At 33.2% G+C, this 12,438-nt stretch overlaps 1 protein-coding gene across 1 annotated transcript; it reads left to right on the forward strand.

Moving 5' to 3' along the window:
• The first annotated feature begins 1,897 nt into the window (after window positions 1-1,897).
• On the forward strand, window positions 1,898-12,057 carry LOC114327349 (uncharacterized). The gene is made up of 3 exons (XM_050663655.1): window positions 1,898-3,697; window positions 3,742-3,773; window positions 10,039-12,057. Exons 1-3 carry the CDS (start codon window positions 1,974-1,976, stop codon window positions 11,871-11,873), a joined length of 3,591 nt encoding a protein of 1,196 aa, XP_050519612.1. The 5' UTR covers window positions 1,898-1,973; the 3' UTR covers window positions 11,874-12,057.
• The last annotated feature ends 381 nt before the right edge of the window (window positions 12,058-12,438 follow it).

Raw genomic sequence — 12,438 nt, forward strand, 5'->3', positions numbered from 1 at the left:
CGCATACTGAGGTCACGAGCCGCCACTGCAAAGTTAGACTGTTGGAGCGTGTTTAGGCTTGTCGCACGACAAAAATGAGTGATCCTGACAGTCAGGCTGACTGATTATTTCGGGTGGTCTTGCTATTCCAACATCCTGACAAAGTACCCCGCACAAACCTTATGGAAGTTAGGTCCCAGTGGATTTAGTTCATACTTTGGGAAAATACTCTTTGAAGCATTGTGATGAAAAGTTCTTATGGGCACAACTCGATCGTATGGAGAATTTTCAAGATATAGAGGCACAAACTCGGAAAATTATAAGATTTACTGGGTATTCCAATTCCCTGAGTTACTGGTTATCTGGCAACATGTAGAAGTTTGGATCAAAGAAAAGTACTGGTAGTATAGGATTTTTTCCTGGCTATCCAATGACGACCTTTACTTTGACCTTGAACTTCAACGGACGTCATCTTCTAGAGTTTCGAGGGTTTTCGTCATTTAATTGATGCAAATGAATTACTAGAGGGTTTTTTGAGGTCGCTAAACACGAATATGCCACCAGAACCGACTGCCGGAGCACCTGGTTTCCAAGGTCAATGAAAGCGGCTCCTGGAGTTTCGAGGGTTTTCCATGCAAACGGATTAGTTATAGGTTTTTGGGGTTGCTGAACAGGAATGCGTGATCAGCACAGACACAGGAGCACCTGGTGCCTAAGACAGGTTATTGTCTGGAGTTTCGGAGGAATCAAATGGATTACTCTTAGGTTTTTGGGGTTTGTCATCTGACAATGTTTTTCCTTCATTTATTTTAAGATCTATTTACTATATTCTATTTTGATAGTGTTATTCATCGTTGTCACTAGATACTCCAGAATTTTTATCTAAGTCATATTCGTGTTCAGAAACCCTAAAAACACAAGAGTAATCCGCTTGCATCAATTTAGTACCGAAAACTCTCGAAACCCCAGAAGATGACATGCCTTAGGCACCAGGTATCCCGGTGTCTGTTCTGATGTGGTATTCGTGTTCAGCAACTCCAAAAACCTGTGAGTAATTCGTTTGCATCAATGAAGTACCGAAGACCCTCGAAACTCCAGGAGCCCCTTTTATTAACCTTGGAAACCAGGTGCTCCGGGAGTCGATTCTGGTGGCATATTCGTGTTTAGCCACCTCAAAAAACCCTCCAATAATTCATTTGCATCGATTAAATGGCGAAAACCATCGACACTCTAGAAGATGATGTCCGTTGAAGGTCAAGGTCAAAGTAAAGGTCGCCATTGGATAGTCAGGAAAAAATTCTAGACTACTACCTAGTACTTTTCTTTGATCCAAACTTCTACATGTTGCCAGATAACCAGTAACTCAGGGAATTGGAATACCCAGTAAATATATATAATTTTCCCTTATGACTCAGCCATGTTGTCTTATTAATTAATAAAAGAATTTAGATGTGATTTTATTCACTTTTAAGGGTTATTATACCCTATATATGTGGCTTTTGCCTAGTATACATGTTTTTTATTGTGTCGTTTAACAATTGCTCTTCTATGAAGGTTTTATAAGAGGACGTAAGTTTTTCACTTATTTTTTATATAAAAAAAATCTTATCTTAAATATGTCCTTTTAGGAAGCTCTGATGATGACACGTTATGCGTCGAAAGTACTTAGCTGATAATAAAATATTTTTTACAAACTATCAAAAGTTTTTTGAAAACATACACCTGTTTGCCGTTTTGACCTATTTATAAGTGTGTACAAGTCTTGCAGTCTTTTCCAATTCAATATATTTACTATTGACTGGACTATAACAGATTATATTTTTTAATGACTGCTATCATTTAATTCATTTGAATAATGCAGCACGACTGGTTTTTATAAAACAATTTTAAGTGTGGTTAGCCTGATATATTATATTATTTTATCGAATCTTGGAAAACCACTCACAGGCTGAATCAAAACAATTCAGTTACACCTTTACAACGAAAAGATAAACATGGATTTTGCATCTGTGCGAGTGCTATTGAATATTTTACCGCAACAAATCTTTAAAAAGAATATCAGTGAAACCAATACAAAATCATCTGATATTGATCTGTTGTGTAAGTATATAAAATCCATTAATAACGATATTGATCTTATGAAAGTGGATGATTTGCTAGAAAAATTACGAAGAGAAGAAAGCATTAGAGAAAATAGTAAAGTAAGAAATGTAATTTTTAAATCTCTAAAAGTTATTTTTATAAACACAAATAGCGCAGAAAGGTTGTTTGGTTTTGACCAGTTAGTTTGCTGCAGCTATGATTCTATTACTCAATCACTGTTAGAACACAACCAGCTCGAGCTCTTGATGACCCTATCAGAGTTTAAAGATGTTATACGAAGCTACATTCCCATGGCGAAATTAGAAGTGGTATTAGATCAAATTTCCTCTAAAAAGTCAGCCCTTAATCAAGAACTAGTCCAAGAATTGATAGAATACCTACAAATACCACAAATCTTAAGGGAAGATGTATACGAAATACTTCAGAAACGAATGAAACACAAAAATTACAAACTTTTGGCATACTATTTAGACGATATTAATATCAAAGATGGTAATCTCAGTGAGTATCTGAAACTCAGAGTATCAATAGAAGAAGAAAAACGGATTAATAATATCAAATTTTTTATTAAGTTGTTACCGTCAAAATTGTTATATTTCCAAGAAATATTAACCACAGAAGGTTTCAAGAAAGAGGTTTTGTTTTACAAGACATTTGTTCCAGTAATAGAAAAGTTGGGTATGTCCAATATGGATTTCTTACCAAGGTGTTATCTGGTAAAAAACGACATGATTATTTTAAATGACCTTTCCGTACAGGGATATTCATCAACAGAGGAAATATTTTTCGATTACGAACACTTATCTCTGGTTATAAGGCAGTTGGCGAAGTTGCATTCCATGTCATTTCTCATAGAACATAGATTAAGTAAAGTACTAGGAGAAAATATTAAGATTGATGAATACTTTCCAGATTTAACCGAAGAATATCATATTCTTCCAAATGAATTAAACGATACTCATATAGAATATGCAGTTGCTGATTTGGAAGCCTATTCTCATCTAGCCAAACATATATCTATTGGAGAGTTTCAGAAACGGGCCAAAATCAAGTTCAATGAAATTTATTCTGCAGTTAAAAAGTCTAATAGCTTTAGAAATGTTATTTCTCATGGCGATATATGGAAGCCTAATATTTTCTTTAGATGGGACTCGAATAAACATCCCCAACACTCTGTTATTCTAGATTACCAGTTACTCAAATACTGCCCTCAAGCCATCGACATCCTCATGGTAACTTACGTCAATGCTACCAAACAAACAAGAGACCAGTATATGGGTATTCTTCTGGAAGAATACCATAGTGAACTAGAATCAACTTTGGGACAATTTGGTATGGATATTGAACAAATTTCTCCTTTTAAGGATCTAAAACAGAGCGTAGAGGAACTGGAAGTGTTTGGTATCTTCATCGCGATGTTGTACAACAAATTTATGGGACTACCAAGAGATAAACTAGGGAATACACTAAAATATCCAGCAAAAAATAAGCAATTCTGGACTGACGTTAACTACAGAATAGAAGTTTTGAATTCGATGTGGGACGACGTGCATGAGGAATGGAAAAAAAAGTGCGAGGAAAATATAATAGAGTTGTATGAATTGTGTATGTCGATGTGAAATATGTAAATATAATGTTTTATTCTTTTAATGTTATTAGCATAATAATATTCTTTCCAACCATTTGTAAAGGTTTGAATTCTGACATAAACATTTTATAGATTAATAAAGTACTTTTTACATTTATTTATTTACTTTATATTTTTTATGATTTAATATTGCAGAAGAAATTAAAAAAATCCTTCTTTTGCTTCTTTTTGTGTAGATATGACTCTGTCTGTTTTTCAATGTGCCACCAGTTGTCATTCCATCGTTTTCGTGGTCTTCCCACTGATCGTCTTCCTATTGGAGAACCGTCTCTCTCCGTCCTTACTACTCTATTTGTGGCCATTCGTCGGCCTATGTGCATCTCCTTCGTATATCTGCACTTCTAGCTCTACTCCATAATGTCTTACCATCGATTTTTCGAAGGGTTTTCATCTCTGCTGTTTCTAGCATTCTTTTTGTCCTTTCGGTATTAGGTGGTGTTTCTGCCGCTTATGTCATTATTGGTCTGATGACTGTTTTGTAAATTCTGCCTTTCACTTCTTTTCCGATATTTTTATTTCTCTATATTGTTTCTTTCAGGCAACCTGCGGTTCTGTTTGCTTTATTCACTTGATACTCCACTTCTGTTTCGAGCCTTCCGTAGCTAGATAAGGTGATGCCTAGATATATATGACTTGTTCTATTATTTGAGCCTCCAGCTCTAATTTGTATATTATTAAATTTGCTGTTTAGTCCAAGTAATAAAGCTTAAAATATGACAAAACTTCGCCATTTTTAGGATCAAAACTTCGCAAGGATCAAAATCTGTATGATGCCGAAAGGCGCTTTTACCATGGGGGTGGTTGCCAACTCATCTCGGGGGTGGAAATTTTTTAATATATTTAGACTGCAAAAGTTGGTAAAACCATTCATTCTAAGCAAAAAACTTTCTATACATTTTTTGGATAAAATTAATAGTTTTCGATTTATTCGCTATCAAAAATATTAGTTTTATATCAAAAAAATCAATGTGTTTAATCAGTTTTCTGCTAATAACTTACAAAGTTTTCGTTTTATTAAAACAACTTTGCTTAACAAAAATGTACCTTTTGAAAAAATAAACAAAACTCTTGTTTTAAAAATACTCTTCAAGACCAACAGTAATCGAGCTATACTTTATTATATGTTAGCTCTTCTTCGTCAAATGCTAAATATTGTAGTTTCAAAGTCAAAAGACGGGAAAACTATGCATTTTTCGTGGATAACTTGTTCAAACTAATTTAAAGTATTTAAAAATATCTATTTCCAGAAATAAAAAAAGTCTCTAGCTCAATAATTAAGTGACTTATAATGAAAATAATGTCAGTTCCTATTTTTTTTTTCAGCGAAAAAGTGATCAAACAAAACCCCCTAATCATCACCCTAATTAAAATTAGTCATTGGGCTTATTTGATCATCTTTATTTATGTATTGCTAATATGTTCGAGAAGTTTGACCGGCTTAGAATAATAAGTTTTTTAAAAAAATGGAGTTAACCCTTAACTACAGAGATCCGGTATTTTTTACCGGCGGGCATTCCCAAAATGTGGATTTCATGGTAACCTCACCACTTACAAGTTCATGTGTCTCTGTATCTCTCGGGTAGTTTGTATAACAATGCTAGTCAAAACGTGTAGTGTGTATTGTCAATATTTTCTTTTCTAGCACACATCAAAAATCTTAACCGGTAAAAATTACCGGATGTCTGTGTTAAGTAAGTATTTTTATATGGGTACTATATTTGTAAATCTGAAATGTTTATATTATTTTTTGGAGTTTGTAGGAAAAAAGTAAAGAAATGGACTGTGGAAGTCATCCTGGACCTTCAATGAAGGTTAAATTTGACGATAAAAATTTTGAGGCCACTTTGCAAAAATGGAATTGCCATTTAATTTTGTGATAATTTTACCCCTTGTCGATTTTTTCTCATTCATGTAAAAATTTTTGTGAATGCTATTTTATGTTTCCTTTGTGATTCTATGTTACGTTTATTTGTTAAAAAAAGTCTAAATTTTTTTTCATAGCATTTATGGCCGTTTGTTTCAATAGACCAAAAATGTTACCAAAATTTTGGTTTAATAGATTATTCTTCAAAAATCTTGTATTATATTATTAAAATCACTCGTTTTACCATTTTTCCCATATCCAGAGACTCCATAAAAACTCATAATGAAATTTTTTTTTGTTTTTTATTATTAACTTTATATTTTGACTCTATTTTATAATGGCCGGTAAAAAATACCGGGGATCTGTAATTACGTGCTAATATTGGGATGTCTGTAGTTAAGGGTTAAAAGCGAATAACGAATCTTTGGAGTTTGGTAGAAAATGCCTTTTTCTTCAGAATAGAAAGATTAGCGTCAGGGATACGAAAACATTTTTAAATATGATTTTGATGCTTATTTAATTCCCAAGAACTCGCTTTATAAAAATTTTTTCTGCGGCAAAAATTAAGTGAGCTGTTGATAATTAAAACTTGTAATAACATACAAAAACCACCTTTACCAATCCTTTCAAAGTCACCTCTTTTTGTGACTGAGGATTTGAAAAAGATTTAGTTTTAACAGCCTCATAGATCTTCTGAAAACCTACAAAATTCTTCTTTAACAAGCTTTCTAAGGTAAAAAATAAAAAAGTTACGGTTAAAAAATCAATACTTTTTTGAAAAAAAAGGAGAAATCCAATTGGAAGCATAATAATGTAAGTTGGCGGTATTTTTAGTCATTGACCTTATTCGCTCTTCTTTATCTATGTATTATTAATAGATTCTAGAAGTTTGATTGGCTTGGAATGAAGTTTAAAAAAAATGGAGTTAAAAGCGAATAACGAATTTTTGGTTAATTTGGAAAGTTTGGTAAAAAATGCCATTTTCTTCAGAATAGAAAGATTAGCATCAGAGATATGAAAAAATGTTTAAATATTAAATTGTAGTTTGTTTAATTCTCAAGAACTTGGTTTAAAAAAATTTTTTCTACGCCAAAAATTGAGTGAAACGTAAATGATTATATCGAAAAACATTGATTTTTTCGATATAAAACTAACACTTTCGGTAGCGAATAAATCGAAAACTATTAATTTTGTCAAAAAAAAAATGTATACATTTTTTGCTTAGAATGAACGTTTTATCAACTTTTGCGCTCAAAATATAATTTAAAATTTCCACCCCGAGATGGGGTGGCAACCACCTCCCATGGTAAAAGCGCCTTTCGGCATCATATAGATTTTGATCCTTGGACTTTCCACTACTTCTTCTCAAATTTTCAAGCAAATCGATCCATTCTGTAAAAATGGCGAGGTGAAAAGCTTCGGTTCATGGACTAGTTGTAACTATGCATTTGGTCTTTTGTGGGAAAATTAACATGTTAAGTTTTCTAGCGGTTATATTAAATGGCAAAGTTAATGGTTATATTATACCCATCGAATGGCAAAACAAAGCTAAATATTTAGGGGTCACAATGGACCAAGGTCTAACATTCACATCACATGTCAACGCAACAGTCCAGAAAACAGCAGCGGCCAGAGCGGCAATAAGAGGACTCACAGGAAGAAGAAGCAAATTAGCTATGAAAACAAAATTAAGACTTATAAATAGCATTATACTGCCAATAATTACATACGCATCTCTTGCATGGGGTCACACGAGTCAAAGTAACAAAAAGAAGATACAAGCGGCACACAACAACTGCCTCAGAGAAGCTGCAAACGTGCCCAGATATGTCGCCGAACGGTTCTTATTTAGAAACCTAAAACAAATAAGAGTACTGGATATTATGGAGGAAAAAGCCAGAACAAAATTTGCTGAGCTAGAATACCACCCAAACCGGATCCTGCAAGAGATATTAAGGTATGATGTGTACCATAGATGGAAACACAGGAGACCCAAACAGCAAATATTAGTTAATATATAATAAAGGCTAGATAATCGTAGCTCTATCAAAAGAAAACAACTTGCTCACCTTTGGCATCTCATTATATTTATTAATGTTGATTTTTATACGTTTCAGACATCCCTCAAAAAAAATATACAAAAACTTCAAAACGGCTTCAGCCACTAAACAAATCAATAAAATATTAACAATAGGCGAAAGCCACAAAAAAATATTAGTAACAAAACCCAAAAAACGGGCATGAGGGGCCCACATCCTCGAGCGCCGAGTCACCGAACTGGACATAGCCCAGAGCGGGGACTCGGCGCCCGAGCAAGCAAAACAGATCGAAGATAAGTCACTAGAGATAGCGGGAATAGAGCGCCTCACGCTGGCCTGCATTGATCGGGGTAGGATTTCATATGGGAGTCCGTGTACCCAAGACTCCCATATGATAAGCACTTTGCTGATTGAGAGCCCCTATAGCGCATCAGAGTGCTATCGGGGGGTAAGTGGATGGCCTGGAGCATTGAAGCGGGGTGGAGTGATTCCTGCTTACGGGAGTTAATCCTCCTCGCCCCAATGAATTGTATCACCCGAATGTCATTCTCTAGGGGTGAGCAAGTCTCTCAGGCTGGGTTAAATCACTATGCTTGCTTGCTTGGTTATATTAAATTGGTGCAGCATACGTTGTAAATCACTTGAGAGATTAGTATTTATTGCGTCGTCTGGATTGCAGATTATTAAATTGTTTTTCTCCAATTTGGTAGGTATCCTTTTTTAGTTCTTACTTTTTTTATTATTTCATACATAATCGGTTTAAACAACAAAGGGCTCAGGGAGTCTTCCTGTCTTATCCCATTGCAAGCTTCAATTGGGTTAGTTAGTTCCTCGTCTACTTTTACTTTTATTGTGTTGTTCTGGTAGACATTTTCGATCGTTTTAATTATTCCTAGATGTACCCCTCTTGCGTACAATATATGAATAAAGTCCTTTAATTTGACCCTGTCAAATACCTTGTTAAGAAATACCTGCTGTAGATTTATCTGATAATATTATCTCCGCTATAGTTATTTTCCTAACAAGTGCAGAAAGTCATACTTTTCCGCACGCGACTGCAGTTTGCCGAACGACGCGAATCGGGAGTTCGGCAAGCAGTCGAGTGCGGAAAAGAGACTTTCTGCAAGAGTTAGGAACAATATTTTTTCTATGAGTCTTTAAAAAATGACCAAATCTTAATTAATTAATTTAATTAATATGAAAATACATACACAAATTAATTCTTTGACAAGGTTGTCAAAACCAAACTTTCAATATAATTAGTTAGCATGACGACGATCTTGGTTTCCATGACGATGATTCAAAACGACTGTTATTGTCTACCGATTTGACTTTCGAATGTTATGTCAAAATAATTTTATTTCATTGAATTGTCAGTAGTAATTGCACAAGAGCTCTAAAATTATTGAATTTTTCCCGAGTGACACTTTGACAGTTTTAATTTCACGAGCCGAAGGCGATTGAAATTATGTCAAAGTGTCACGAGGGCAAAAATTCTATATTAATTTTAGAGATCGAGTGCAATTTGTTTCGATTATTTCATGAATAAAACTGTTCAAACCCAAAATTTAATTGTAATTTATTTATGCAAGTACAAATTAGTACAATTAAACACACAGTTGTTATAAATATTTTACGGTTGAAAGTCATCACTTTTATAATTTTTAAAACATATAGGGCCGGTTGTTGGAACGCTAATCAACAATGATCACTATCAAATATTTAATTACTGTCACCAACTGTTAATGTCAACTTTTATTGGGTTGCTGAAACCATAATTGATTAGAATTATGAGATTAGTTAAGCATTTAACATAACAATTATTAACATAATTGATTAAGTAATTTCATAATTGTAATCAATAATTATGATTTCAGCAACCCAATCAAAGTTGACATTGACAGTTGGTGACAGTAATTAAATATTTGATAATGATCATTGTTGATTAGCGTTCGAACAACCGGCCCTAATTGTCATTAATGTCACTGAATGTATTTTTCATAGCAACGAAGGGCATCTGACGTAATATACTTGACGACGGGAAATTATCAAAAATTATCAATTTAATTTAGATTTCTGTAGCTTTCTATTGGTCAGAATCTCCTATGAATGAAATAATCGCGTTAATTTCATTGAAACAGGAACACAATAAGATACATTTGAAATAAAATAGTAAATAATATCTAAATACTAGTTTATTGCATGTATTATATTTATTTTAAGGCCACATTAAAATATCTAAACGCGTGCGAAAAAGTAAAACGCGTGCGGAAAAGTAAAAGGCGTGCGGAAAAGTAAAACTTTCTAAACTAAAACGCGTGTGCGAAAGTAGACATTTTTGCACGCTCGTAGAAAAAATATTTATGGATACTAATTTTTGTGGTTTATCATTTATCTTTTTTCAGTTTTCACCCTGTATCTATATGTAATTATCACGTACTTTGAAGACATAATTATCCCAACATTATTTTTTCATTATCTAATTACAGATAACCTGAATATTTGTTATTTGTTAGTAACTATTAGTTTAACAAAAATCATAATGGGTGACTGTGTTAAAGTACTGCTAAAAGTTTTGCCTCAACAACTTTGTAGTTCTGAAAAAAATTGTGCGTGTAGAAAGAACATTAACTTGAAATGTTTCGACGAACTGTTTAAAAATGTCCATAATAAAGTAGATGTAGTGAAAATTAAAGATTTACAGAAGAAAGCTGAGGCAGAAATCCGTGGTGAAGTTCAATGCCTGGTGTTTAAGGCTCTAAAAGTAATTTTATTGAATATCAATGAAGAGAAAAGGCTCCTTCACTACCATGATTTAATTAAACTTTTCTACAACGGCCTAATTCAAAAATTGCTAGAATTACATAAGTTAGACAGTCTGCTAACGTTCCAAGAATATGAACACTTGGTAAGAAAGTTAATACCTTTGGTTAAGTTGGAAATACTGCTCGAACAGTATCCCACTATAAATAACATCCGTTTAGAAGAACTGGTAGAGTACTTAGATATGCCAAATATTCTTAGAGAGGACATTTACGAAGTTTTACAGAAGAAATTTGGTCATAGCAATTTTAAGCTGAGACGGTATTACTTGGCAGCAGTATCCAATAAAGGACTTTTGACTGATTGTGCCAGCCTCAACGTTTCAATAGTAGAAGAAAACGAAGAAAAAACTTGTAAGTTTTTCATTAAGTTTTTGCCAACACAAGAAACAACTGTTCAGAAATTCATGAGTGCTCTGGCTTTCAAAAAAGAAGTTTTATTCTATGAAAAATTTGTGCCTCTATTAAAAGAACTCGGTGAGACAAAATTAGAGTTTATTCCAGAGAGCTACTTAATTAGAGATGATTTGATTGTATTAAGTGACATTACTGAGCTAGGGTATTCCCATTCCGGTCAAGATTTCCTTGATTATGATCATTTATCTTTAATAATAAAATATTTTGCTCGAATCCATTCATTCTCTATCATTTTTGAAGAATATTTTAGTAAGAAATTATGGGAAGGAGTTTTACTGGACACATATATTCCAGATTTATTAGAAGAGTCTCAAGTACTACCAAATTTCTTCAACAACTCTCATATTGAGCACTTGTTATTGTTTCTAGAAAAGTTTCCAAGTGTAGCTAAAGATTTTCCATTGGAAGATTTTGTCGTTAGAGCTAGAAAGAAGTATTACGATGTCTATAATGTCGTCAAAAAGTCTAAGAAATACAAGAATGTTCTGAATCATGGTGATGTGTGGCAACCAAACTTTTTCTATAAGTTTGATTCAAAGCACAAGCCAAGCAGTGCTATAGTTTTTGATTTTCAACTACTGAGGTATGCACCCCCAGCTTTGGACTTACTTATGCTGCTCCATGTTAATGCTACAAAACAGACTAGAGACAACTACATGTTCCAGCTCCTTCTAGACTACCATAACGAATTGAAATCAACTTTGATCAGGTTTAATATAGATGTAGAGAATATTATCAGCTTCAATGATTTACAAGCTTCTGTACAGGAGCTGCGGATTTACGGAAATTATATTGGAAGTCTATATGGATACTTTATGGCTTTGCCGAAGGAAAAGTTTGGACCAGCCTTCGCAAATCCTGAAACAAATACTATCTTTTGGACCGATCCTAAATTTAGAACAGATCTGTGTTATTCCTTTTGGGAAGATATATCAGAAGTTTGGAAGAACGAGTGGTTAAACAATATAGAAGAATTGTATGAGTTATGTAAAAATGCATAAAATAGTTTTAAAGCTAGTACATATTTTGTGTTAGGATTATTTTGTTTACCAATTTTATATGAGTTATGTAAAAATGAATTAAATTGTTAGTAAGTAAGTATTTTGTGCCATGATTATTATCACTGTTTAAATCAGTTTTATCAGCTATGTAAACATGGTAGTTAAGTAAAATATTTGAATTAGATTTGCGATTTGCCCTGTTTTCAAAAAAATCATTTGTATAAAAAAATCTGAAGATCAAAACATCAAATAGGTTTAGGTAAGAATATACCTATTTCTACGGATGCTACACAATGTGCAACTTCTCTCACTAACTCACTACTTACATATATTCAAAACGAACAATTTTTCAGGCGGTGAGAAAAGTCGGCCATTGCAGTGAGAAATATTTTTTCTCACTGGTTCTCAATACAAACACAAATATTTTTAAATATTTAATGAATATTCAAATGTTTTTGTCAAATAAAATGTGTCAAATCAAAACTTACCAGGAATTACCTTTCAAAACTGTTCAAATATAACTGGTAACTATAATTTTAAATAAATAGAAGTATATAAATATTAA

Source organism: Diabrotica virgifera, chromosome 1, assembly GCF_917563875.1.
Source record: "Diabrotica virgifera virgifera chromosome 1, PGI_DIABVI_V3a".
Taxonomy (NCBI): Eukaryota; Metazoa; Arthropoda; class Insecta; order Coleoptera; family Chrysomelidae; genus Diabrotica; species Diabrotica virgifera.

Coding starts and splice junctions, on each gene's coding strand:
- LOC114327349 (XM_050663655.1), top strand. CDS start 1,974: ATGGATTTTGCATCTGTGCGAGTGCTATTGAATATTTTACCGCAACAA. Junction 3,698..3,741: donor TATGAATTGTGTATGTCGAT/GTGAAATATGTA, acceptor TAATGTTATTAG/CATAATAATATTCTTTCCAA. Junction 3,774..10,038: donor CTTTCCAACCATTTGTAAAG/GTTTGAATTCTG, acceptor ATCTTTTTTCAG/TTTTCACCCTGTATCTATAT.